Genomic DNA, 24,259 nt, shown 5'->3' with positions numbered 1-24,259 from the left:
CGCACACGGAGCTCACGCGATCCAAAGAGGATCGGCGCACTCTGCTTGTCAAGCCTCCGCACGTGGAGGGAAGACATGCCGGCGTCAAGCCTTTTCGTTGCTTCTATCCCATCACACGTCGAACGCCCCGCCCGCCCACCGACCGGTCGGCACCTCGCAGCGCACCGGCGCAGGCTTCGATTCCGGCCTCGGCGCGGCTTTTGATTGACGGCCGGAAACGCTCGTTCGGGGCGCGGCTCGCCGACGGCTGGGCCGGGCGCTCTTGAGGATGAGCGCTTCCGAGTTTAGCGTGCGTCTCGATACGCTTTTAAAAACGCGAGAAAAGGTAGCGAAACAATTCACGCAAAACATCCTGACGTCCTGCGATTGGCCACTTGTCGCTCAGCGGAATTTGCCACTCCAATCGGCAACTAAAATGGCGCCGTCCGTCCGTCCGTCCGCCATCTGAGCCGCTCGTCCTCAAAGTCAAATTTAAGGATTCGGGGATCGCCGGCGCCATCTGGTGGACGATTCCCCTCATCTCCGAGAGTTGCGGCCAAAGCGTCGCGGTTGGCGCGCGGGCCTCCGCGTGAAAAGTGCCGTCCGCGTTGCCGGATAAGAGCGTTGCCACTCAATCTTCAGGAGATTTATTTCCATATTTTGTACAGGACAAAAAGTGTTGGCTTGAAGCCACGCGGAACCTTCCAAGCGACTTTGCAGACACGGTGGACATGCGGTCTCAACTACGCAAGGAGATGCAAAGGTGCACTTCCCGCAACAAGAAAAGGAACTCGAGATAGAACGTTCTCTCGCGGCCGCCGGACGACGTCGCGGGCCGCCTCTTGAACGGCCGCGGCCGTCGCGAAAGCGCTCTCGAGACGGCTCGCCTCGCGTTGAAATACTTGCGTCCAAATGGCCGGAGGCCTTGAAATAAATAGCGTCGGCCTCAAGGTTTCCAAAAAAAAAAAAAAACAACAACACAAAAAAGGACAATCACGCATATTAGCAACGGAGACGAGGGCGCGCGCGCGGCGGCCTCACATCAGGAGGCCCGAGGCCAGCAGGAGGCACAGCGCCAACGGCGACGCGGCGGCTCCGGCGGCTCGGGCGGCCACGTGGTTGAGCGTCCCGTCGAGCCGCAGGCAGGACGCCCGGGCGACGGCCACGCAGCACTCCAGGTGGCAGGGAGGGGGGGCGGCGGCCCGGCACGCCGTCCGGCCCGAGCAGTTGGCGGCGCAGCCCGCTGTCCACTGCGTGGCCGACTGGAGCGTTTGCTTGATCAGCTGCCGAAACGAGACGCAGAATACAGTGAAAGCTGCCTGCCGTCAAGGTTTTTCTTGGGTTGGGGGGGGGGGGGGTACGGTCGGGCTTTGACGCCAACTCCTGGTATGCTGCCGTTTGCTTTCATTCAACAAAAGTGATTTTCCCTCTGCGTTTGTTGAACGCGCAGCAACAGTTTGCTTTTAATCTTGTGCGCTCTGCCGTGACATTTATTAATCGAGGGGATTTTCAGGACATATGGGCAAATTCAATCCTGGATTTTCACCAGTGCTACTTGGTGTCTGAGGTTTGATTGTTTTGTTTTTTTTTGGGGGGGGGGGCAGCATTCTAATTCACACGGTTCAAATTGTTGATGTTCACACGAGTCATCTCCGAAAAGGAAAAACTTGCACGTTGCTCAAAAGAAAAGCTCGAAGCTGCGACAGAGTATGAAGCCGTCGCGTCGACGGCATCCCGCGTCCAATCGCGCGCTCTCACCTGACAGTGCGGCTGTGCGGCGGAGCACGTCTGCAGCGCGTCGCGAAAGCCGGTGTAGCAGGTGGCCCCCGTGCACGTCCCTCGGTGGCATTTCCTTCCCTGACAGAGCAAAGGAGATGCAAAGGTGGATGGAGCCACAGCCCGACGGCGTCCGCTGCCCTTTTCACCGTTGCCGCGCCCACAGCGCGGCAGGCACAGATCCACACGGTTGGAGTATTGTATAGTATCCCGGCCGTGCGGTAGATTCTGGGGGTGTTTTCCCCTCTCAAATCTGCTCGGAAGAACGATCGCGGCCCCAACGTCGTAAAAACGGGGGACACGCGGACAGTCAAAAGCCGCAGGTCGCGACGCGAAATGGAACAATCGCCACTCAGGAACTGCACGGGGGGCGGGGGGGGATAAACACGTTTTTGGAGTTTGCGACACAGCGGGTGAAAAGAGTTCGCTGAGCTTCTTCCATTTCTTCTTCTTCGTATTTTGGGCGCAGCGCTGCCCCTCGCAGGTCAGCCTCGGTACTACCGTAGACATCGCGCGTGCGTGTCGGTCGAGCGTCTTTGTGCTTACGTTAGCCGTGGTAGCCGGGCGGGTGGGCCTCGCGGTCATCGGCACGGTGACGGATGCGGCGCTCGGAGCGGGGGCTGGGCGAAAGCAAAGAGGCGCAGTTGCGTGACGCGGACGCTCGAGCGGTCGTCAGGAAGCGGATGGGGGAAACCTTCGAGGCTTACCCGCAGACGTCGTCGCGGCCAGCGGCGTTGGACTCGCCGCGTCCATCGGCGGCGTCGTCATCACGGTGGCACCGGCCGCGCCGCCTGCCGAGGGCAACGGGGCGCCCGAGTTGGCGCCGGCAAATCCAAACCGTACAAAGCTTCGGAAGCAAACCTACCGCCGGGGGTGGGCGTCATCGACATCGTGGCGGGGTGTCCGGAGCCCGCGTTTGGGCTCCGACTCGTCCCGGTGGCGGGGGACGCGGCTGGGGAGATGCCGCATCGTTTAGAAAAAACAGCGACATCCCGTTTGGCGTCAAGCGCCGAAACGAAACGTACCGACGGAAGCGGTCGAGCCGCCCTTCGGACCGGCGGCGGTGCTGGCAAAGAGCCGAGCTGCGGAGGAGGAGGAGAGACCGGAAGTGGACGTTTTGAAGGGAGGGGCTGGGGTGGTTACCGCCGGGTAAACGAGATGAACGACATCGAGCGGCGATGCAAAACATACCAGCAGATGTGGACATCGTGGCGGCGGGGGTGGCGGTTCCAGAGCCGCTCTCCGGCCTCCGGCTTGCACTGGACATGGCTCCGGGGGCTGCCAATGGAGGGGCTTAGCCTTCATCTCAAAAAGCTTTTTTTCTCACAACATGGAAACACCCCCCCCCCCCCCCCCCCCCCAAAAAGAAGCTTTCTTGACTCCAAGTTTTTTCTCATCAACTTCGGACTTTGTTTTCTCAGAAAATCATTCTCTAAAGTTGTGAGGATATCACGATGACTGCAATCGTACGACTTTTATTCTTTCGTCTAAAATGACAAGGAAAAAAATAGGAGTTACATTTGGGAAAAAATTAACCCCCCCAGAAAAAAAAGGGTTCGTGTGTTTATCGACTTTAAAAATGTTCCCCCTTTCTCCCAAAATGAAAGGGGGAACTCGCATGAAAAATGTGAAAATAGGATGGCCCTAAGATGGCATGGAAAAGTTTGGGGTTGGAATTTCTCAAGATTTTTTTTTTTGGGGGGGGGGGTGTAGAATTAAAAACGAAACTTTTCTGGGAAAGGACATCTTTCAGTCTTTTTTGTTGGAATTTAGTTTCTCGAAAACGTACTTTTCACCTCACCTAAAAGAAAAAATCTCGAAAAGACGCAAAGCTTTTTTTTTTTTTTTTTTAAATTCAAAAGGAAGTCCCCCCCCCCTTTGAAAAGTATGAGTGTTAGTCAAATAACAGTCATTTCTTTTTTTCAATTCCCCGTGGTGCACGAGACGCCCGAGGGATCGTTTGCACCGGGAAACGACAGCAATGACTTGACGCACCGGTTGACATGGCGGCGGAGGACAGGGTCGTGCCGGTCGACGGCATGCCGGAGCCGCCGTTTGGACTCCAGGTGGCGCCGGAGGACATGGTCGTGCCGGTCGGCGGCATGCCGGAGCCGCCGTTTGGACTCCAGGTGGCGCCGGAGGACATGGTCGTGCCGGTCGGCGGCATGCCGGAGCCGCCGTTTGGACTCCAGGTGGCGCCGGAGGACATGGTCGTGCCGGTCGACGGCATGCCGGAGCCGCCGTTTGGACTCCAGGTGGCGCCGGAGGACATGGTCGTGCCGGTCGGCGGCATGCCGGAGCCGCCGTTTGGACTCCAGGTGGCGCCGGACGCGGACGCGGGCGCGGCTCCGGCGGGAGAGACGCTTCCTGTATTGGGGGCGGCCACCGAGCCGGCGGAAGCCGCTGGCGGTGAAGCGACGTCGCTCGTCGCGCCGAGCGACGTCGGCGCGCCGCCGGCCGCCGCTGCGGAGGGGCCCCGGGGGGCGTCGCTCACGGGCGCTCCCGAAGAAGGCGAGGCGGCGGGGGGCGCGCTCGTGCCGATGGCCGTCCCGCCGACCGGAGAAGACCCGGTGGCGCCGGCCGTGCCTCTCGACATCGCGAGCAGGAGGAGACCCAAGAAGAGGACGCGCCGTCGCGCCGCGCCGATCCGGCCTGCGCAAGCAAAACGAAGTGAGCCGACCTTTATTTTCAATCGTCTTTGCCATTTTTCGGTGAGCCGCCGTAACGCCGCGCTTCTCGTGGAAAAAAGGTACCGAAAGACCGATTCGAGCCCAAAGTCGACGAAAAGAAAAAAGTCCCGAATACAGGAAACGCGCATCCGTCCTCTGCGCCGCGAGGCCGACCGTACTGCGCAAAACGATGAGGTCTCAACGTATGAAACATTCGAGCGAAATCCAACCGAGCTTGGCTTGCGCGCCGCAAAAGGGAGGCGGTGACCGAGAGCGCCCGGAGCCCGCGGCGGCCCCGCAAATCCCACAGCCGGTCCTTTGAAATCAGCCGCCGGCATTTTTAACTTCAATCGACGTTTCTCTTGAAATCGAATCCGAACAAAGACGCTGCCATTTTGGACGGCGGCGACACCCGCTCTCGGAACAATCTCGCTTTTGACGCCTCGTCTCGGGAAAAACGTTTGCTCGATCAATAAAACTCTTCACTTGAAAAGAGAATCGGCCGAGCGTTTCCTCGCAACGCTTGGACTTTCTTCTTTTCACGACGATTTTGGTCTTAGGAATAAAAAAACACGCTCATGCTTCAGCGCTTGTGTCGTCATTCCCCATTCGATGGGAAACTTCCATTGGGAGTCCAGCGGGCATCCGCAAGGCAAGTTCATCTGAAAACTCTTCCGTCCGCAACCGAAGAGAAAGCCGCACGGAGGTTAACGGGCGGCGCCTGCCGATCCATTGCCGTTTGAAAATCGGCCGTCGAGCTTTGTCGTCACCACCCGACTCCGGGTTTTTGCCCCCCTGCCCCCGCTAGTGGCCCGGTGTCCAAAGTACATACGCTACAATTTCTCCGCCTAAGGGTGGGGGGTCAGAAGAAATCAATCATTTAAAAAAAAAAAAGCTCGACGGCGCCGATGTCATTTGACAAAGCGGATCCAAACAAGGTCAAAAGCTCAGGCTTTGTTCAATCGAGCGTCTCCGGTACCTGCGGACATCCGCAACGCGGTGGAGGCCATCGTCGCCGTGGCCGAAAAGGAGCCTGCAATGACACAAAAAAAAAAAGAAAAGCGGGATGAGCCTGGCGTCGGAGCAAGAGAGGCTCTTTCTCCGTCGGCCATCTGAGCAAATGTCAGCTTTGTCATCCTCCCCTTTGACGAGACAATGGCCCCCGTTGTCGAGGGGAACGCCATCTCCTCATTGTTTGCTCTGCGGCCACGGAGACAAAAGAATGGAGCGCGCCGACAATCCCCGACCGCTTTTTCTTTTTTTGCCCAATTTGTCTTCCGGCCCGCCCGCCTCCCCGCCATCCGTTCGTCCGGAGGCGCCCGCGCGACCAAGAAGGCTCCGCCCCCGCAGCGGTCCCGGCGGGCGCTCGCCGGCGGCCTCCTCTGGGCCGCGCGCCCTAGAAACGCAGCCGCCGCGGTGGCCCGAGTTCACGTGGAAACCGCGCGTCGGGGGAACGCGCTGCCGCGGTAACCCGCGCCCAAGAAGCAATTACAGGTGTTGACCACCCCCGCCCCCTCAAAAAAAGTTGCGCCAACAGCTCCGGTGAATCGAATGGGGGGGAAAATAAACAGGACAAACAAGAAAGAGCACGGCAAAACAATGAACAAATGAAGCGATTCCAAACAACACAAAAGCAAATCTCTGGAAATGTAGACGCACGCGCATACACACAAATTGTGTCCCATTCTCAATGGAATAACGATGCCTAATCGATCGCACTCACAGCCAACATATTTTCCAAATCCATGTTTAACATGGATCATATATAAAAAGCTTAGGGCACAACCCCCCCCCCCAAACATGTACGCAGGTATCCGTTTACACTTCTTCACAGACGCCATTGTTGCTTTTCACAAGTCATTTTAGGCTAGTACATGACAGAATCAATAATAAATCCACAATCACGACAACACCGATGTTGGTATTAAAGCCCCCCGCCCCAAAACAGGTTTTTTTGAATAGAGGTGCACTCACCTCGAGCGTCAGCGGCAGGTGACGAGAAGGAGAGCCGGCGCAAGACTTGCTCTCGCTCGGCTCCTCTTCGCCTGGTGACGCGGCAACAGAGGGCGTGGACGCACTCACCTGAAAAACATCAGCAATTAGTGACCGAGGGAGGGGGGGGGGGAGAAAAACAGCGTTCAAAAGCAATATGGCCACGTTCGGACGAGCCGTGACGCGAGCGTCGCATGGCGGCAGGTGAGCCAAAACAAGCAGATGACATGAGTAAATATTCTTTACAAAAAAAGAAAAAGTCAGAATCTGTCAAACTAAACAATTGGCTAATTCAAGCGTCCACATAGCCTCGGCGGCAAGAAAACTGTCCCGCGAGGGGCAAAGTGCCGAGGCGCACGGCTAACAATTAGCATCTCTGTGGCAGCGCGGCGACCCTGCAAGTCACGCCGACGTGAACAGAAACGCCAGTGAAACGCACGCAGACGGACAATCGCGGGCATATAAGATAAGAAAACCTGCATTTGTCTCACAATGGAGAAATTGCCAATTTACAGCAGCAAAATGACGAAAGAGAGAAAGTCCAAGAGAAATATAAGCGATGGAATAACTCCTTATCCTGCGCAAAGAAGCACCGATATTGCCGCCGTACCGAGAAGCCCAGAGAGGAGCGAAGCCTCCAAATGTCCGTCCGATACTGCCCCCGGGTGGACACGACGCGGCGAGCGCGCCAGAAAGGGCAGCACCATGCGAGGGGAATGGAGCAGATTGTCGAGTGCTATTTGTCACCTCGAAGCAGTTTGCCCTCCCTTCTTTTCCACCCCAGTCTTTGTTGCGGTGCGAAAACATTTTTTTTGGGGGGGGGGGGGGGGGGTTGGATTGACTTATTCCCTTCATTTCATCATGTGTACTTTCCATGACTTTGGTTGACAAAATAGGCCCGACTTCTTTTGAAACCTCGGGAGATGATGACATGAGCCAGAAAATGGCGTTGCATCACGACATTTTTTGGGGGTTTTTTTTGCAAACTGGCATTGGTACAAGGCGAAAGTCCCTTTGCTCACTTGACTGAACATTTTGTTGCCGATAGGTGATATTTTCTATGCAGGCCTTTGGTTTCGGGCAAACACAATGCGAAATCAGAGCCCTGCCCCCCCCCCCCCCCCCCACACACACACAACAATTCGGCCTTTGTGAGCAACGCGACACAAAAAACGCCCGTTGGCGCGTGAGCGTTTGCGTCACGCCGGCAAGGTCGTCCTTGCTACTTTGGTTTTTCTGAAAGTGAGCGGCAGCGTTTTGGATTTTTGTCCTTTTCCTCCTTTCCAGCGTCCCACGGGGCGCTGGCAAAACACGAAATGCCGTCTTCGCGTCTTTGTGAGCCGTCGTCCAGTTTGGAAGGTTCCGTTCCGGTCGGACCACTTTGCAGACTTTTGGCCAGAAGCCGCGGGCGTCTCCCTTGCCGCTTTCACTGCGCAGGCTGGCATTTGGACGTGCGTTTTCGTCACCGTTGCCGCGCGCACGCGGCTCGACGGAGGCGTGGCGCTTTTGAGGGGTCGGTCGAAGGGGCTCGGGGTGGGTTTTCGATGACGCGGCGGACCGCCGATGAGGAAACGACCAGACCGGAGCAGACTTCCGGGGCCGGCGGGTCCACGCGAGCGCGGTCGCGAGCCGGGACCTCCTTTGAGTGGGGCGGAGAGAACGACAGCCCGGCGGCACCCCGGGGGCCCGTCATCGGGGACCGGGAGGGCCCGCGGAGGGCGGGCTTATCGGCCGCGCGCTCGGCCCGTCCAATGAAGCGGCCCGCGTCACTCGGCCACAAAGAGGATTAGGCGTCGCCGGCGGGAGGAGTGGCAACAGCTCAGCGTGCGCTACATTCGGCGAGTAAAGCGGCCGCCGTTGAAGATTAAAAAAAAAAAATGTTGTGTTGGCACCCGGTCACGGCCTTATTTTGCGGCGTTCTCCGCCTGGACTGAGCCCCCGGCAAAGGTCGGGGGGTGGCCGAGGCGGGCTCTGGCGGTCGCGGCTCTGTCCCGAGTAAGTTGTCGAGATCGGGACGGTGTCGTTCGTCCCGGAGGGTCGTCCGGGGGCATGAACCTGATCCGCAAAAAAACAAAAACAAAAGAACAAATCACCTTTCCCTATTACGGGGGGGGGGGCGTTCAAGACAGAAGGTAAGCAGAGAAATCCGCTAAGTGCTTACTCCTCGATGCATTTCTTCCACTCGGGGTTTTCCGTCGTCCGACACGATCAGGCCGTCCACGTTGGCCAGCAGATGTCACACGAGCATCGAGGCATGCCCGATGCACGGCGGCCGCCAACGCCGCGGAGCGGACGGAGGACGTGCGAGTCCCAAAAAAAAAGGTGAATAATAATCCCCGCACGCACGTTGCGCGTTATGTCAAGAGCAGTGCGGCAATTCAGCCGAGGGCGTCGCACTTTTGTGACGCTGTTTAATGGCACCCGAAAGTCAAAAAGAGCACCTGGCCTGCCGCCTTTTGGTCTCGCGCCAACTCTGACCGCGGGGAAATGAGCGGCAGCCGGCGAGGATGACTCGCGACTCGCACGAGCATGCGCGCGGAGCAAGGCTGCCTGGGAATGGGGGGGGGGGGGAGGGAGGGAGGGGGAGCGGGTGTCTTGGAATTTTCATTTTGTTTGGATTTCTTTGGGAGTTAGTTTTAATTCCATTTTAGAGTTGTTAGTGCCAGTATCGGTTCTTGGTTTTTTTTTTTCAACCGTGCGTCTTTCTTGCGTGCAAATCCCAGTCTTGCGTAGGAAAACATTTGCGAAACAACCATCCACAAATCTCATACGGATGCCGCCTAAGGGTCCGCAGGCTGGGACTTGAAGTGCGGCGTATACTCCTGCTCCTCGAGTTCGATGCATCCCAAGCCCACCATCGAAACCAGGACGGTCTTCTCGCTTTCCGGCCCTCGCTTGCCATGGTGGCAACTTCTAAAGTGGATGCGGGACTCGGATAGGATTCAAGCCAGCCCGGCGTACCGCGCGTTACATCCATGAATAAAAACTAAAGAGAAAACACGGGCGGAGTCCGACCGTCGCGCCAAACGAGAAAGCGCGCCCGTCGCCGAGAACCACGTCATTTCGCGGCCGCGGCCTCGAGCCGACGTCGCTTCCGCGCGACGCAGAGTCAAAGGACCGCCGCTCGCCTTTCCTCCGTACGGCCCGCGGCCGAGCCGTCGCGTCAAAGTGGGTCTATTTTGAAATGTCCTCAATAAATTGTTCAATAGGACAATTCTAGTTCGTTTTAGGCAGTTTACTCAACTCAACGGTATTTCTAGAGCGCTTTCACCGCTGCATACAAAGTGCTGTACAACTATCGTATCAGATCAGATCGGGTCAGGTCATCTTTATTTGTCCCACGCTGGGGAAATTTGCAGTCTACAGCGGCAAAATTGGGGGCGTTGGGGGTAGAAGAGAAAAAACAAAACAAAGTGTTGCACGCACAAAATAAATACAACATATATACGACAAGAAAGCAAGAAATCAGTCACGAGGCACCAGAGAGTAAAACTAAGGTCAAGTCCGAGTCAAATGCCAAAGAATACGAGTGAGTTTGGAGAGATGGCCGGCGAGGGGGCTTGCCCAATGTTCGGTGGGAGCTCATTCCGCCAACGCGTGAATTCCTGTCTCGAGGTGCTCGTGGGAAAGGAGAGGTTTGACTTTAGCCGGCTGCCCGAGATGAGAGAAGCCGGATTGAATTTGCCCGTCAAGTTGAGTCGACAAAACATCGAGTTGCCGCGAGTGGTTTTTTTTTTTTCCCCCCAAAGCATTCTCGTCTTTTGTCAACACATTTTAGGGCTCAAATTGAGTTGTATTTTTCCATGAATCGTCATTGAAAATAACCTCGCCGTCTGCGTCCACACATTGCCCCGACATGTCGGAGACTTCCCAAAGTGTACCCCGAACCCCATCGATTCGGTCTACAAAAAGCTCAGCCTTCGGCGGCAGGGATATTGTTTGAGAATTCACGGGCGGGTCGTGGCGGGAATGGCTCCTTGGCGCGCGCACGAGCTATCGTCAGCAAATTCATACGGGGAAGCCGGCCTCCCGGATGAGCGGGAAGGGCACGGTGAGGTATGGCGTCGGCGGTTTTTCCTCCCTTTTGTCCTTCGGGAGCGAGGCGTACTTTGGCACGCTCGGTTAAGCCGCCGACACTCCATCGAGCCTTCTTCCGAGAGCCTCTGGATACGGCTAGCCGGTCTGAAGCACCGTTGCGCCCCCGCCGCCCCCCTTTCTTGCTTTCACGGGTCAGCCGTCTGACACTAAGATGAATTGACGTATGATTGGGCAAAGTGAAGAGACGGCGGCCTTTTAATGCGGAGCGATCCATCTTAGCGCCGGCGCTGTCGGAGCCGTTCCGATTGGGCCGCGCTTTTGGATCCGGAAAGGAAATCAAGCGGCGCCGCTCCGGCCTTTGTGCGGTGGCGGCAAACTGTCGGCGACGAGCGCTTCGGCACGTCGGCGTATGTGCCGCGCGTTCGTCTTGTTGCGCGATCGCTTGGGACGCGGCGCCGCGCGTCCTACGTAGATGAGCGGGCAAAGGGAGCGCAAAGGGTGGGAGGGATGAAAGAGCTGAGCGGAGGGGGGGGGGGGGGGGGGGAAGGCCTTGATGGAAGGCTTACCCGGAAGGGTCCTTGGCCACTTGGATTGGATGAGCCGGGATTGATCTCAAGCGGTCCAACGGCCCTCGAGGCCCGGATATACCGCACCGGACGAGATCGGCCGCCAGGAACGCACGCCGAGCGCACGCCTGCACGGCCGTTGCCGTTGGAGTCGGACGGGAACGCGACGATTCCACTCGCGTGTGCTTCGGCTGTCGATTCGAGTCTCCTTTTTCCTCCGTCCGGTGAGTTGTCTTTAGTTTTAGTCAAAGCCACTTTAGTTTTCTTTTGAAAATGCGGCACTCGGGTGTCGTTTTTTCCCGTTTGTGAAAATATTTTTCTTTTGTCGTCGTTCCGGGTTACGTCGTCTCGGTCGGGTCGGCGATGACAAGTTGTCCGGCTTTGGCTTCGGCACAGACAAGCGCGGGGGGGAAATTTGTGTCGGCGGTGACGGCGCCGCGCCTCCTCCGGAGAAGGCCGGCAAAATTCCGATCGAGGGATATTCATTGGAAATGTTTTTCCAGCCCCGCAACTTTCTTACCGTCAGGCGAGAAAGCGTCAACTCCTCGCACGCGCGGTAGGCCTGGCCTGGCTTCCCAGGGCGCACGGCAACCCGCGGGCGGGCTCTCTCGCGTCGCTCGACCCGCCTCTCGAGCGCACCGACGGAATGCGTAAATGCCGGCGGCGATGAATATATGCCGGACAGACGCGAAAGAGGCGTTCCCGGCGAGCGGCGGCGGGCAACGCAGCTCAAGCGCTTCGCAACGCTGACCGAGACGGGAGGAAGGAAGGGGAAAAAAAATGCAGCGAGATTGAACGTGCGCCCTCCCGCTCCATCAGCCGCCTCCTCCAGCTAGCGCAAAGGACCTCATTATCTCCTCACCGAAGCGGCCGCCCGGGGACGAGCCGCATCCCGACGTACGCGACTGCATCATCTTCCTGGCAGTTTATTATCCGGCGCGACGCCGCTTCTCAATTGCAACCATTGTGAAAAGGGCTCTAATTGCCATTTTAGCCCCCCCCCCCCCACACCTATCGGGAGCGCCATTATTCTATCCGGGGCCTTTTGCCGCGCAGGTATTTGGGAACTTTTTTTCTCGATAGATTGGAGAAGACAAATGGTGGCTTTCTGTCCGTCTTGAAGAAATGTCGCCGCCAGCATGCCCCTTTTTCTTTTTCTTTTTCTTTTATCGTCTCCCGCTGGCGAAACGCTGCCAATTTACGTCCGAGTGGGACCGATGAAGTTTCTCTTCTCTCCAAATATTTAATTGAGATATCCCAATCAACCTTTCACCATATATAGCATACGGAGGCCCGGGCGAATGCGGTGACCGACCTACTCTTTGGTTTCTGTTGCAGGAAGCCATTTCTTCATTTTTGGTCAGATTCTTTTGGGATGGGATGAAGTGCTAATTGCGAGTCTTGACAAAAAAGGAAAGAAAAAAGGGTCGTCCAACCTAGGAGGAATGACGTCATGGCGGCAACTTGATTGTCAGAGCGCTCATCGTCATCTTCATCATGACCAAATAAATCAAATCCTCACTTTTGATGAAAATATGCTACTTTCCAACTAAATTCCTCAGTGCCCAAATTTCTCAGAAAAACCTCATTTGGGAACGTCGCGACGCATTTCAAAGGCGGGCGTGCGCTCGGACAGAAGCGAGGAACCCGGAAGCTTCGAAAGCCGACTCGCAGCGCTTCGAACGCGGCGGCCTTCCGAGTCGCGGCCGAGCCGTTTCATCGGGAAAACGACGCGTCGCCGCCCGGCGAGCCGGCGCGGATGTTACGGCGCGTTCGGTCGTCCGTTGGGGAGCCTTTTCACGAAGGCGGCATCTGGACATCTTTTCAGGAAGGACCAAAAATAATCCCGTTGAGTCACGGTCCCCTTTGCTAATGATGCGCTAGCAACAAGAAGAGCACGGGCCAGTTAGGCATTGAGCCAATGCCGTCATTTTTCAATCCTGACATGAGCGACCACTGTGCTCTGGAGCCCATAAATTCGCCGCTGATGTTGTTTACCCACTTGACGCTTTCAAAGACAAAAAAAAATAAATAAAGCAGGAGAAACAACAACAACAACAAAATGGCCTCCCAGCAGACGTTTCAATGTAGAAATGTGATTTTTACGACTTCCAGCCAACGCATCGCTGATTGAGGGAGGTGCCCGAGGGAAGATTGAGACGGGTAGGCCGTTTGTTTTTATCTCGGCAAAGCCTTTGATCATCGTTCATAATGGCGTGCCGGCCACGATCCAGGACACGGCGTCCACGGCGGCGCTTCGCGGCCCCTGCGGAACGCGTCACCGCTCGGCGTTCGTCCCGAGAAGCTTGAGAAGGCGAGGGAGAAGGCGGCCGGCGCGAGGGGCCAACGCCACTCGGAGACGGCGGCAAACGCCAGCCCGCCCAAAGAGAGAGCGGCGCCGGCGCCGCGTAGCGCTACCCCGCCCCCGCCGGCTGGGGTCGCTCCGCGCTCAGCCAAAACGGACGGCGGGGGGGGGGGGGGGGGGGGGGGCAAAATGGGGGCTCGGCCGTCGCGGGAGCGAGCGCAGCGGGGTGGACATTTGGGGGAGGGCGGATTGAGCTCAGCAAATCAAGCAAACAAAGGGCAGATGGAAGCAAACGAGTCAGCTCCATTTGCCTGCATTTTTCCTCTTCGGCGGAGAAAGTCGAAAGCCGAGCGTCGCGGCCACGGCCCCCTCGATGTCGTCCTCCGGGAGCCCGTGACGGGATCTTTTCTTGCTAGCGAAACGCAGCCGGCCGGCCGACGGTCCCGTCCGCTCATCAATCTTTGAGCGGATATTCCTCTTTTCCACTTCTTTCATTTCATTCTTTCTGTTCTTCAATGACGGTCCCCGGAGCCTCGGAGAAGAAGCGGGGATACGTTGCGGATAAATGGATCGTCCCAAAGGATTCTTTGCATTTTTGGGTTTTCATTTATTAGACCCCCCCCCCGCAATGTTAGCGAAACTGACGGCGAATGATATTTTTCGTACAGAATGACACGGCTTTCAAAGCGGCACTAGCAGATAACAACTCTCCCTGGACTTTTGAGTGGACTTTGTTTGCTGTTGTTTCAGCAGAATAAGCAGCCGCGTGCCGCGTGCCGCCCGAGCCGCCGGCGACCGAGTGAAAAGCGACGCGGGTCAACCAAAAGTACCGCAAGCCTCCGTTTTCCCGCCGCTCCGCCCCGATTAGAAAGAGGAGTTTGTGGCGCGCCGCTCAAAGTAGCACCTATCCGTCAAAAGGAGACGGCGGCCGCGTACGTCGACGGGTTCTCGAGTAAACGGCCACTCAATCTCGGTACGCGGACGACAAAGCTCGCCGCTCACGCGCGACGAGGCTCCTCGACGGCGGCAAGAAAAAAAAAAAACACGAGAGAAGCGCGTTTGGGTACGTGCCGAACAGGCGTCGCGTTGCGACACGTTGCGTCGGCGGCGGCGGCGGGCGGGCGGGAGGGACGAGCGCGGTTGCATTCGGAGAGAAAAAGAAATCCTCAACAAACAAAACGAATCCAAAGTATCAAACGAAACCGTGACTGACGACCACGCCAAAACAACCCGGTGGAGTCAACGGATTGCCCGGGCAAAGGTGGGAAGACTCGGACTGGATGCGGAGGGAAATAAACGGAGGGGCCCTCGTCCATACGTGTGACGATGGTCATGGCGAGCCCCCCCCCCCCCCCCCCCGTGAGCGCGCAACCGACGCTGCTCTGTCCCGATTCGTTGAACCCGTCGAAAGAAAAACTGGAATTGTTTGGATCTGAAAGCCAAAGGAATGCTTTTGGAGGGTCCGGGGGGGGGGGGGGGGGGCGAAAAGCCTTTGCGGTTGTTTCAAAATAGGGCCGGCCCAGCGTTCACTGGCGCATCTCGTGAAGAGCACTCCACGTGCCGATGAGTGTTTCAGAGCCCATCGGCAGGGTTTGTTCCTCCTACGCCGAGCCAACCCCCCCCCCCCCACCCCCACCCCCACCCGGAACAAAACAAACAAACAAAAAATGAGCAACCCACGCGCTCCGCACGCCGATGCCAACAGAGCGAGGCGGCGGCACGGCGCTCTTTGCCCTCAGCGACTCGGCCGCCTTCCGTTCGGCGGGGAAATGAACGACGACATCAATTGCCTTGCCAAATTCAAAATGCGGCCACGTGACCGCACAATAAAAAGGAAAAGAAAGGACGCCCCGTCCTTCGGAGCCCTCCGGGTGAGACTTGGCCCGCTTGAGGGGTTTCGCCGCTCGTGATGACGGCCTTCCGGCGCCCCCCCGGATGACGTCCCGAATGCCGAACTGCCGTCGGGGAGGGAACCCCCCCCCCCCCCCCCCCCCTGACAATTTTAGGCCGAAGCTCAGCCACGGGCATGCGGGACTTGCAAAAATCAACAAAGGCCACGCCATCAAATGCCGATGACCTCGGATTTGGAAGAAAAACACCCCAAAGGAAGCGCGCGCCGACTCTCGGGACGCCCCGCGCACGGCACGGGCGTCAAACTCAGGGCCGACGTCTCCAACGGCAACTCTGACCTGCGGAATTTCCAAACGTCACGCGTAGAAATCATTTTTGTCGTCGGTGCCCGTTTTAAGGCTTTGCCTTCGTCATCCACGTGTTGTTGCGCAAATGCGATCGTGTGCGTTTGGTTTGACGGCCCGACCGGGCCTCCGCGGCACCACGACGTGACCCCGCGTGGGTTGGGGGGGGGGGCGCGGCGGCCCTCGGAACGGCCGGACAGCACGCCGTCGTCTTCTCTTCCCGATGCGCTTCCTTCGGTCGACGCCGTCGCGGGAGCGTTTTCTTTGGCGCGCGCTGCCACTTTTTATCGGGAAGGCGCATCCAAGGCGCGACGCGGCGGACGCCTCGCCGGCCGTCGGCTCGCTTGCGCGTCTTCTGCGCGCTTACGACTTTTATGAACGGCAGAATCGATCGGATGAAATCCTCCGCCGATCGAATGACGAATTTGCTGGCGAGCGGGCCGCCGAGGTTATCGATGAGCGCCGTCGGTCATTCATCGGCGGGGCCGCCCCGTCGGCCTCGTTGGGCGCGCGAGCGAGCGCAAAAGCCAGCGCTCGCTCGCGCGCCGACGGCGGCGGCGGAAAAGCCCAACGGCATCGGCGGGGCGCCCGCGCGTCGCCTCGCTCCGAAAGCGCTCTTTTGCATCGGCTCACGCGATCGGACCGTCGGCCGGGAAAAGCAACGCGGCGGCACGCCCGCGTCGAAAGAGGAAGGCGCCGTCGTAGCCGCGGGCTTCGCTTGCCACGCGAATACCGGGCAACTCGCCACTGAGATCCATTTTTCGGGTTTGGCGCACCTCTCCTGCGCCGAATCGATAAGAGAAGCGGTCGGCGCACGCGGCCGACGTCCGTCCCCACCGCCGGTCAGCACGCCGCCGTGGCGGCGCCGTCACGGCCTTCATCCTTTAGAAGAAGAAGAAGAAGAAGAAGAAGAAGCACGCTGCGCTTCCTCGTGCAAAATGCAAGTTTTGACACGCGGTGAGAGAGGCTCGTCGCACGACAGAAATAGACGCTCGCGGCTCGATTTATTTATTTTTTTGCTCCTTGTTTTCTTTTGCCCTTCATTCCCCCCCTCCCCATCCCGTTTCTGTTCTTGCGAACAACAAAGCACCCGAGTGTCACCTTGAAGTGGGAGCCCGATTTAGAAATCCTGTAAATCAGCCAAGAATTAACACCAAGGCGCAGAACATTTCAGAAAGCTTCAGAAAAAAAAGATAAGGAGCCTGGTCGTGATTGGATCGGGCGCAGATTGATGGGAAGGAGCCTTTTCTGCAAAAGTGAGCAATTAACACTGTTTGCCACTCCCTTTCACCCCCCCCCCCACCCCCACAAAAAAAGATGCCTATTATTTTGGAAGAAAAAGAGAACGTTTCCAGATCGATACGTAATGGGCCCGGAAATGAAGAAATAGTGCGTCGCGAGGCCGCACGCTGCGATGCGGGGGTCGATGAACCGAGCCCATCTGGTGAGCGGCGGGGGGGGCGGGGGGGTCGGGTGAGGGGCGCCGCCCACGATCGATAAGAAGTGACTTTTCGGCAATGGCGACATGCATCGACGCCCTCGAAAGAAGGAGCCTCCGCACTCGGGCGCAAAGCTCGCAGATGACGGCATGCTCGTTGAAGGACGCGGGAGCGAGACCGCTCGATGGACGGGGGCTGCCGTCTTGCCGCAATTCGGCACACGCTTCCAAAAACGGCTCATCGCGCCTCGCAAAACATCCGCGACGCTTCGGCCTTTGTTCATCGGCTCGCCCGTCGGGGCCGCTCCCGAAGGATTTAAGAGTCCTTGTCTGACGTGCGTCGTGTTTGGAAATAAGCTCAGTCAAGTGTTTTGTTCAATTCTCGCTCAAGTGAGTATGAATCGGGGAATACAATTCTTGCCTCGTGTCAGCGTTCTTTATTACGTTTGAGCAGCGGCGGGCCGAGCATTTCAACCTTTGGCCTTCGGTGACGTCACATACATGAACACAATACAGTCCGGGCTCGTCAGGCAGCACGTCATTTCAGGAGCATTGAAAACCATCAAGTATGCAGTCACAATTAGGAGCAGGAAACTACATTTACAGATATTGTCCAAAATAAAAAGATTTGAAAAATACTCAATAAAATGCCACCCAAATGACGCTGTGTGATCTTAAACAAGTCCGTCCAATAAATTGCGCAATGTCGCGGTTTCATATAAGACACCAACCAAACAATAGCAAAACAAACTGTCCTTTGAAAATAAAGTCAACAGATCATTTGCATTTTGAGAATAGGCGATACAACAGAAAATAACTGAAAATGTTGAGCAGCTGAGATTGAAGGAATTTTAGTGCACGAAGCTGACTACAAGGCGCCATTAGAAATTGCAGGCGAGCTGATTTATTCGATACGTTTTTGCATCTTTGTCTTTTTATTTCGTGACCGTTAATACTAACGACATAAAATGACGAGAAGAAATGTCAAATAAACTCACCCATTGACTCACCCATGTAGTGCCTGTTCACCGAGCTGCAGATCCACGCGAGTGTCCCCAAACGTTTTGAAACGCACCGCAGCTTGTAAGTGCCCGGCCGTGCTCCGACGTTTCCTTGCCGCCTTGCTAAAACAACTTCAATGGGTAAATCCGGCGGAAGGTCCGTCTTGAAAATGGTGTGGAAAGTAGTCCCGCAAGCAGATCAAGGTCTTCTCCTTCGGCCATTTTGGGTCAAAATGCAGCAACCGCTCCCTCTAGCGGGCGCTCATCCAATCACCGAAGGCGCGCGTCCGTTTTGGGTCAAAATGCAGCAACCGCTCCCTCTAGCGGGCGCTCATCCAATCACCGAGCGCGCGCGTCCAGTGTCGACGTAAGGTCGGGGCAGACTCGTGATCTGATTGGCTATCGCAAGCCGACCGTGCCCGTTCATTTGCAGCGCGCGGGGAGGGACCTGCTCTGTTTCATCTGAAGGCCCCGAGCAAGTTTAGTTGACCTGGCAACACAAGCTAGCTGAAATAGGATTGGTTAAAAACTCCACCATAAGAAATAAGTTACTTATCAATGTTATTTCAAATAAGCCACTCGATGAAGTGGAAATAATATGACGTAAAGAATACAGACAATCATTTTGTTGACATATTTATGAAAATAAAATAACAAATTAAATGGATGTTATTCTCAGAAAACTACATTTATTAAATGTACTTTTCTGAGAATGTTGAGGCCAGCGGGGAAGGCCTCGCCGGCCCGGGCGAAACGCCACTGCGTTTGAGTCAACTTTCTGTCAAATGTGCTGCACGTGCGACATAAACCACGTTTGAAATTTCATCCCTCTCACATTAAAAAAAAAAATAAAATAAAATCCTACTTGACGGATTTCACTTAGCACGGGTTCTTTTTGGAACGTAACCCCCTTCGATCAACCGGGGACGACCGTCATGTCTCCCAAAGCGCCGGAGGGACGAGGACTCCCGAGAGCCGCGAAGGTCCGCCGATGGACAACAACGACGTACGAAGGGCGGGGCGGCAAACGGGACCGGCCTCATTTGGCCGCTTCTATTTCCAGACTCGCGCCCGAAACAAAAAAGGAAAGCGCCTCTCCATTTACTCGGGGAGCCGGCGCACTTATTTCCAGCTCCGCGTCGGAATAAAAGAGGGCGCCGGCGAATAATTTATGCCGCCGCTCCCGTTGCCATTTCGCGCTGCTTCCCAAGTGACGTTCTCCGAAGCTCTTTGGTGGGAGGACTCCAAATGAGAAATACGGCGCATCCTCAAAGTTGCCGGCGCAGGAAACGAGCGCGTAAGGGCTTCTCTGCTTCAGAGTTATCCCTGCGGGAGCCCTCCTGTGAAATGGTAGACGAAGCCGCCCTCCCCGCAAAAGGAGGGGGGGGGGGGGGCGGCAATCAAAGACATGCTAATGCGGGGTTTAGATTGACAGAATCGTCGGATTCTTCCCGGTTCCAACTGCTCGGGTGGAGAAAAAGCCGCGGTTCCGCAAGCAACAATAAAAGGCGACGCTGACTAAAACCTGCCCCGAATCCTCAAACGCGGCGCCGCGTTTTCATTGCAAACGAAAACGAAAACGAAGCCTTGGACGCATCACTTGCAGGGGACAAGTCACGCGGCGGGAGCAAAACCGCAGCAGATGATGACGGAAGTCGCTCAACGGCACGCGGCGCGCGGCACCTGCACCCGGCGACAAATGCAGAGATCGTTGTCCGCGCGAGGCGGCTCATCGTTTTTTCATGCAGTTGGGTCGCGGTCAGGTCTCCGCCGCCCGCGGTGTGTTCGCCGACACCTCGTAAACCGCAGCCAATTCATGTCTTGCTTTTTCGTCTTCACTGTGGATTGTTGGAGATTCCTGTCGATTCTACCAGACCGTTTTAGTAAAAAAAACAAAAAAAACCCCCCACGTCGTATGGTTCGTTCTCGTACAAGAGTAGAAACAATATTTCAGAAAAAAAGTTCAGAGTGAAAGCATTTGCGTCGAAACGGCGTTTGCGCCCCTCGCGCCACCTTGGGGAGCGCCGACCTTCCGTCATGGGTGAGCGCGGCGATGCGAAACACGGAGCAAAGACTTTGCCTTTGCCCGAGAGCTGCGGCAGCAATCTTCTTTGGCGTTTCTTCCGCCAGCATCAAGGTGTTTGGGGAGAGCTGCCGCGCCAGCCTCGGCGCTGGATTTTTTAGCTATAAGGGGGGGGGGGGGGGCATAGAAGCAAAGCGACAAGAAGATCACTGCAGTTGATGCTCATGATATGCTGTACAAAGACCAAAAGCCTTTCCGAGGATATCTCATCATCTACCTGGCTTTTCTTTTTTTTTTTTTTTTTTGAGAGGAAAAAAACAAACCCCAAAGGCGCTTTTCCTCTGCTATATTTTCTTCGCTCGCTCGGGGCCACGAGAGCAGGGGCGGCAGCAAACGGACACCCCCGCGCGCGCGTCTCCGTCACGGCGGCCCCTTTGGTGACGGGTCCGGTCCGCTCGCATTCGCCAACGCGGGAGAGCGGCAAAACACGAATGACTTTGAAAGCGAGCGGAGAGGAGACCCGGGACCGCGCGGCGCCACGCGTTTTGCCCCTCGGCCGACCGAGGGAGAAAACGAACGCCGCTTCGCAAACACCGGTGACAGAAAGGCTGGAAAAGACCCGAACGGCAGCTGTGAATTGCAAAAAGAAAAAAGCCTCCTCGCGGAGCCGGATTGAAAAGCGTTCACACTCGGGACACCGGCCGGCCCCTTTGCGTGCGGCGCGACGGCCGAACGCCGACGTCCCGCCTTTGCTTTGGAAAACGCTCGCGGACACGTCAGAAACGGGCCCGGACACGCCGATCGGAAGAGCCTCCGGATCGGCCCCGCCCAAACGGCCGAGCGGCTCCCCCGAGAAGCGAGACAAACAAAACGGCTCGGCCGAAGAAAGGAAGCGGGCCCGGTTTTTTTGCAACCTGACCGCCGCGTGTCGCGCCCCGCGGAGAAGAACGAGAAAGTATTTGGGGCCGCGGCGTCGATAAATAGAAGGAAGAAGCGGCAGCTCGACGGACGGGCCGGCGGAAGCGACGGACGAGGGTGCGGCAAATTGAATTAGGTAAGAGATAAAGAACGGATGGAGCCGGGGAATTAAAGTTCCGCCGAGTGGAACCTCGGCAAATAGGAGGAGATGAATTTCCTCCCCGCTCGGTGACGCCCGGCGGGACGGAGAGATAAGCTTGGGCCCGTCGGGACGGAGACGCGCCGCGCCGCGCCGCGCCGAGTCTTCTGGCCGCTTCCTTCCCGACGCGCGGCTTCTCCTCGCGCCTGGTCGGACCGCGCCGACGCTTTGCGGTGCGCCGCCGACACCTTCGCCGTACTTGACAGAAATGCGCGGCTCCCGTTTTCCATTGCGCAGCCTCCGTGCTCAAAGAAAAAGTCAGCGGATAAAAATCGCCCAGAGAGCGCATCGATCGCCAAAAGGGAAGAGTTGACGTGATTGGGATTTTGGGAAAAAAATGCGATTGATTCACTCCGATTTCTATTGGGAGAGAAAAGTCAAAGCGGCACTCGATACACTGTAGCTGAGAAAAAAAAGGTGGAATGTGGAGACACCCCCCCCCCCCCCCCCCGAAAAGAAAAAATGATAAAAGAAGGTCCGAGTATTCCCACGAGAAAAACGGTCTCATCTACCAAGCAAGTCTCGGTTGCAGAATTGCCGAGTTGACTTTCCCCCGCCACATCGAATTTGGGCACAAAATTGGGGGCTCGCTTCCCCCCTCACATATTCGGAACAAACCAACGGATGCCAAACGGCTACTCGGTTGTCATTTGCAGATGGATCGATGAGGTCGTTGATCGGACGGGCCAAATAATAACTGGCTCTGCGCTGCCGTCGTCATGACAAAAGCACAACATTTTCCCCCGGACATTTGGAAACGCAGATGGTTTTGTTTTTTTGTTCCCCAACGGCACTTCTCGGCAAATCTCGGCTCTTTGTGGGCCGACTAATTGTTCAAATAGATTGCTGCGTCTTGATGGGCTACCGATTTTTTTGTCGCCGGAGCCCAAGCCTCGCCTGTTCACAACCGCCAGCGCCGGAAAAAGGGCGCCCTCGGAGATGCGACCGTCGACCTCGAATAGCCGAGAGCGCCGAGCGCCGGGCCGCATTTCAAAGCGGCCGAGGCGCCGCGGATAAAAAGCGGCCGTTATGGCACCGACGCCCTCGACCCGCCGGTCCCCGCCGAGGACTCGGGCTCCCCCCCGCGCCCGCGAACATCGACCGCAGGTTAATTGACGACTCCGCGTCGCCGGCGGGTGAAAAAGTCGCGGGGCCGACGCCGCGTGGAAGCTCGTCGGCTTCCTCGCTCGGTCCAAGTCACATTCTCCTTTTTTTCCCTTTCGGGCGAGGGACAAGGACGACATGATGAAAACATCGCTCTCGACCTCCGCCGCCAATGACTCTTCACGCCAGGGCCGCTTGAGACGGCGAGCCGTCACGTAGCGAGGTGGTGGCGGCGGAGCCTAAAAAAGCAGGCGGGGGGGGGGGGGGGAGGAGCGGGGTGTACTTGAAGAAGTCTATTGAGAAAACACAGAAAACAAAGTCAAGAAAACAAAACCAATCCAAAGTGACAAACAAAAACCGTGGCAGAAACCAAAAACTCTCAATAAGGAAAACATGCCCAAAACATGACAGAAGCAAAGAGCAGCGGCAACACTGAGCGCTCGGGCCGGGAGTCCTTTGAAAGCACCGATGACCTCATGAGCAACAGGTGCGCGGCTGCAGGGGGAGCCCCGCAGCGCCACCTGTCGGTCACCAACCCAATCGTGACACAAGCGAGTCCGGCCAAAGGAAACGGATGGGAACGGCGACGCGTCTTCACATTTCGCTGCGGGTGGATGTCGGCAAAGGTTTGGGGAAAAACAGGAATACGCCAAAAGCGAACGCCGCCGCTTCAAGAGAAAAAACTTTTTCATTCAGATGCGGCGTTCATGGAATAAAGTTGTCCTTTGCAAAGAGTATATACAGATGTCTTTTTTTTTTAGAAGAGAATAAGAAGAACAACACGAAGATGAAGTGGGGGAAAAAGCCCTCCTGGACACGTGAGAAGACGTGATCTTCAATGTCACGGACTTTGCGCCGCTCCCTCCGGTGCGTGTGACTCGGCCACTCGGGGGCAGTATCAGACAGTACGTCGAGACGACTCCGCGAGCTGCGATAAATGCCCGTTCTACGCAGAGGATAAAGAACGTAAGCTTGCGTGTCGACGTGTCGCTTCGGTGCGCCATCTGAGTTCAAAGCCCTTTCGCGAAGCCGCGATAACGGCGCCGATGCTATTCGTTAGCCCGTCCGGAGCATTTTGCGGCGTTCGCATTCGTCCAAGTAGACTGGGACCGACCCTTTTTGAGCCCGCATCGACTTTTTAAGCAGCCGACGTCCCGGGAGCGAATCTGCGCACGTGCACGCTCGCACGCACGCACACACGCACACGCACACACACACAGAGGCATATGTACTGCATATGCGCACAGCCACGCTGTGAAGTTTGTCGGTGAACTGCAGCTGGGAGTGGCAATACCCGGCGTGACGCCTTTTTTTTTTTGTTTGTTCTCTCAAAGAAGAAGAAGGATCGTTGACAATGAGCGCTTCCCGTTCTGACGAGCACCAAGCATTTTCTCATCACATCCTGACCCCCCCCCCCCCCCCTTGTCGCTTTGGCCTTAACAGTCCTTTGGCGATGTGAGCGTATTCAGCAATCAAATTGTAATCTCTGCGCAATTGCCGGCGCCGACAGATGCTCGGCATTCAGACAAAACCCATTTGGACCGAGCCGTTGCGTCCGCCGCTCGGCACGACGGCAGCTCAAACCGAAGCGTCCACTTCAGCGCTCATTTTGAAGACGAAACCGAACGCATCCGCCGTGGCGTCGGATCACCAAGTTGAAGCGTCCCCATCGAATACTCATCTCGTGGGCTAATAAGGACGTTAAGACACACAAAGCGCCCGAATGTGTGAAATTCGTCGGACGCGCCACCCGTCCCCGAAATAAGACGCTTTGGACAGACGGAGCAAAGGATGACTCCTGCGGAAAGTCTGAGGGCGTCTGGCGGTCAGACAAAAAGTTTGGGGGGCGGGGGGGAATAAAGTTGGACTGCGAGTGTGAAAGCGGATCAAGTGGGAGCCAAATGAGCAAGCAGTCAAAGAAGGAGAAAGCGCAGCCGGCGAGCCACTCGCGTGCTGCCGACGGGCTGGCCCTCGCGCAAAGTCCAGCCCTGTTTCACCTTCACCTTTGGCGACGGAAGTCAACGTCGTCACGGGGTTTGATTTGCCAGACAAAGTG

General features: G+C 56.7%; 1 protein-coding gene across 1 annotated transcript; it reads right to left on the bottom strand.

The window, feature by feature from the left end:
• Positions 1–610: 610 nt before the first annotated feature.
• Positions 611–7,218, bottom strand: LOC147204426 (uncharacterized). The gene is made up of 11 exons (XM_086113782.1): positions 7,027–7,218; positions 6,399–6,506; positions 5,404–5,457; positions 3,751–4,407; positions 2,947–3,033; positions 2,781–2,837; positions 2,621–2,707; positions 2,463–2,546; positions 2,302–2,375; positions 1,738–1,836; positions 611–1,262 (listed from the first exon to the last, which is right to left on the bottom strand). The coding sequence occupies exons 1-11, from the start codon at positions 7,121–7,123 to the stop codon at positions 1,017–1,019; spliced, it is 1,650 nt and encodes a 549-aa protein (XP_085969908.1). The 5' UTR covers positions 7,124–7,218; the 3' UTR covers positions 611–1,016.
• Positions 7,219–24,259: the final 17,041 nt, after the last annotated feature.

Source organism: Hippocampus guttulatus, chromosome 6 (assembly GCF_054856545.1).
Source record: "Hippocampus guttulatus isolate MCC_2025c chromosome 6, RoL_Hgut_1.0, whole genome shotgun sequence".
Classification (NCBI taxonomy): domain Eukaryota; kingdom Metazoa; phylum Chordata; class Actinopteri; order Syngnathiformes; family Syngnathidae; genus Hippocampus; species Hippocampus guttulatus.
This window is presented reverse-complemented; position numbering and strand designations above follow the sequence as displayed.